The sequence below is a fragment of the Fukomys damarensis genome, unplaced genomic scaffold (genome assembly GCF_012274545.1).
Source record: "Fukomys damarensis isolate Sample0158 unplaced genomic scaffold, DMR_v1.0_HiC HiC_scaffold_20, whole genome shotgun sequence".
Lineage (NCBI taxonomy): Eukaryota > Metazoa > Chordata > Mammalia > Rodentia > Bathyergidae > Fukomys > Fukomys damarensis.
The window spans coordinates 37,078,410-37,081,335 of NW_022900932.1; the positions used below are offsets into that span (position 1 = coordinate 37,078,410).

Here is a 2,926-nt window from a genome sequence, read left to right on the forward strand (position 1 = left end):
GGTATTCATGTAGTTTCTCAGGTGTTCTTTGTTGTGGAAGTGTCTTATTTCCCCCTCCATTTTGAAAGAGAGTTTTGCAGGATACATCAGTCTAGGTTGGAGGTTGTTCTCTTTTAGTACTTGAAATATCTCATTCCAGGCTCTCCTTGCCCCAAGGGTTTGTATTGAAAAGTCTGCTGTGATTCTGACTGGCTTTCCCTTGTATGTGATTTGTTTCTTTCTCTTACCGCTTGTAGTATTTTGTTCTTCTGTTGGGTTTCTGGGATCTTGATTATTATATGTCTAGGTGTAGATTTTTTTTGATTGTAGCTAGTTGGGGTCCTATATGCCTCAGTTATCAGAATGTCAAATTCTTCCCCTCTGTTTGGGAAGTTTTCTGTCATTAATTCTGCAAACAGCTTTTTTAAGTCATTTGTATTTTCTCCTGCTACTTCATGGATTCCTATCAGTCTTATGTTATTCTTCTTTGCATCATCTAGGAGTTGTTGGATCGATTTCTCATGATCTCTTAATGTTTTTAAGAGACCTCTCTTTTCATGTTCACTGACTGCAATCTTATCTTCTACATCTGAGAGCCTATCTTCGCATTCTTTTATTCTGTTGCGTACACTTTCAATAGAGTGTTTAATCTCCTGGATCTCTGTTTGAATCTGTTTTATGGATTCCATTTCTTTCCTATGTTGGGCGTTTATTTTTTTCCATTTCTTTCTTATGCTGGGCCTTCATGGCTTCTATCATGGTCCTGAGCTCATCTATTTTTTTGTCAGTTTCTGCTCTAGAATCTCGAGTCACGAATTGCATTTTGCTCACTATCTCTATGGTTATCTGGGAAATTATTTCTGTTTTGAATTTTTGTAGAGCCTGATTGATCTGTTTTATTACTTCCTGTGCTTTGAGTTCAGGGTGTCCTGTGGTTCACTAGTGGCCTTTTCATCCTCATTTGCCCTACTGTTTGCCATTGGTGAACTGGAAGTCTGTCCTTGTGTCTTGCTTAAGTGTTCTCTCATTTTAATTTTGGTTGTCAGACTGTCCTTGGTTTAATCTCGGATTATCACCCAAATCTTCCTGATATAGTTGCACCCTAGCTTCTGTGTCTCTAACGACCCACAGACATTCTCATCTTCATAACATCAGAGAAAACAGCTCATCAAATCAACAGCAATGCTTTACCCCTACTGATACAATCAGCAACACATTAAGATCGAGCACAACTTGGACACTGACCACCTGTGGTAGTCACTAGTCTATCCCCCTTAAATCATTTGAATTAAATTGAAATCAAGAAGCAGTCCAGAATATGTCTGCAGTGAACAAACTTTTCAATATAGTATATTTACCATTTAATGGCTCAGACAGAGCGAGGATGCAAGACCCCTGATCTCAGTTAGGTGATTGCTGAAACCCATGATGCTGACTGACCTCGGGCTGCAAGGCCCAGATTGAGTTCCCCATCCTTCTGAATGGTTGAACTCCGCAATGTTCTATTACAGGTTTCCCATGCCCTTTCTTTAAAGTTGTTCAAAGTTGGGAACTCAGAAAAATACCCTTGATGACCACCTCTGTCTTTGAAGAGTGGGTCCAAAGACTTGCACAGTCAGGAAGTCTGAGAGTGCGTTGGGGGGATTATGGGGGTTCAGGGGCGCCCACGCGGCTACCTTCCCGGTGCTTGAGCGATGACTGCTGGGTCGGTAGCAGGCGTGGTTCTCCTTCCCGCGGTGGATCGGCCCGGCCTACCTCCTGGCACTTGAGCGATGGCTGCTGGGTCGGGAGCAGGCGTGGTTCTCCTCTCAATTCTAATCAGATGTAGAGAGCTTGAACTTTGCTGGATATTGTTGATAATTTGGGGCTTTCTATGTTGAAAATACAGCTGTATATTTTCTTTACCTGTAGCGATATGGCAAGATAGGCTGTTAGCCCTTTTCTGTTACAATGGAATTCTTCATTAGCACGTTATTCCACCGTGTGTCATGTCTCACTGATTGCAAAAAACGTTATATTGATATGGATGTGATTTTCCCCTTGTGCCTTTCAGGATTCACAGGTATTGATTCTGATTATGAGAAGCCCGAAACTCCTGAGTGTGTGCTGAAAACCAATTTGACTTCCGTGAGTGACTGTGTCCAGCAGGTGGTGGAACTTCTGCAAGAGCAGGTAGGTGGACTGGTTGTCTCCCTTTTCTGTAGTTTAATAAAGTCGTAAAAACATAATCTATGCTTCTTGACTTAAAGCAACTTTTTTTTTTTTGGTTTCCATTTGAAATTGTTGCTATTTCTGTTTAATTTCAGAACATCGTACCCCATACAGTAATCAAAGGGATCCACGAACTTTTTGTGCCAGAGAACAAACTTGATCAAGTTCGAGCTGAGGCCGAGTCACTTCCTTCATTGTCAATTACCAAGGTAAAGGGGTAAATACCAGACCAAATCTGCGATTACAATGCATTACAGTTATATTAAGAAAGGTATGAATAAAGGCCATGTAATGTTTATGAAGAGAAAAACGCTTCAGTTTTGCCAATACATTTCTCCTCCTCCAGCACATCTCTCAGCACAAGTTCCATGTGGGGTCGGGAGGCAGACTGGGAGAGTAAAATCTGTATTTGCCTGGGACAGTTTCACACGTAGCTGTTTTACATCAATTATGCTGAAGTGTGACCAATAATTATTTTCTGGCAGTGACTGAGGAAATAGTGTCCAAAACTTGAGTACTTCCTGAGCAATCAGGTTGAAGAAGAAAGGGCATCCCTGTTCTAAAGTGGTACAAATACCACCATCTTTGCTTCTCTGCAAATTGCTCTCTTTCTTTATCAACAAGAATACAGGGCTGGGAACTTAGTTCAGTGGTTCTGCCACCTGTCTCATAAGCACAAGGACCTAAGTTTGATCCCCAGTACCAAAAAAAAAAAAAAAAAAAAAAAAAAAAACCC

At 41.2% G+C, this 2,926-nt stretch overlaps 1 protein-coding gene across 3 annotated transcripts in view; it reads left to right on the top strand.

Annotated features, from left to right (window-relative positions):
* The window catches only part of Papss2 (3'-phosphoadenosine 5'-phosphosulfate synthase 2), a 56,045-nt gene that overhangs the window by 27,400 nt on the left and 25,719 nt on the right, over positions 1-2,926 (top strand). For all 3 annotated transcript variants that reach the window (XM_010604982.2, XM_010604983.2, XM_010604984.2), the window contains exons 5-6: positions 2,033-2,151; positions 2,286-2,399. In XM_010604982.2, the coding sequence (XP_010603284.1) occupies positions 2,033-2,151; positions 2,286-2,399 (233 nt within the window). The remainder of the gene's footprint in view (positions 1-2,032; positions 2,152-2,285; positions 2,400-2,926) is intronic.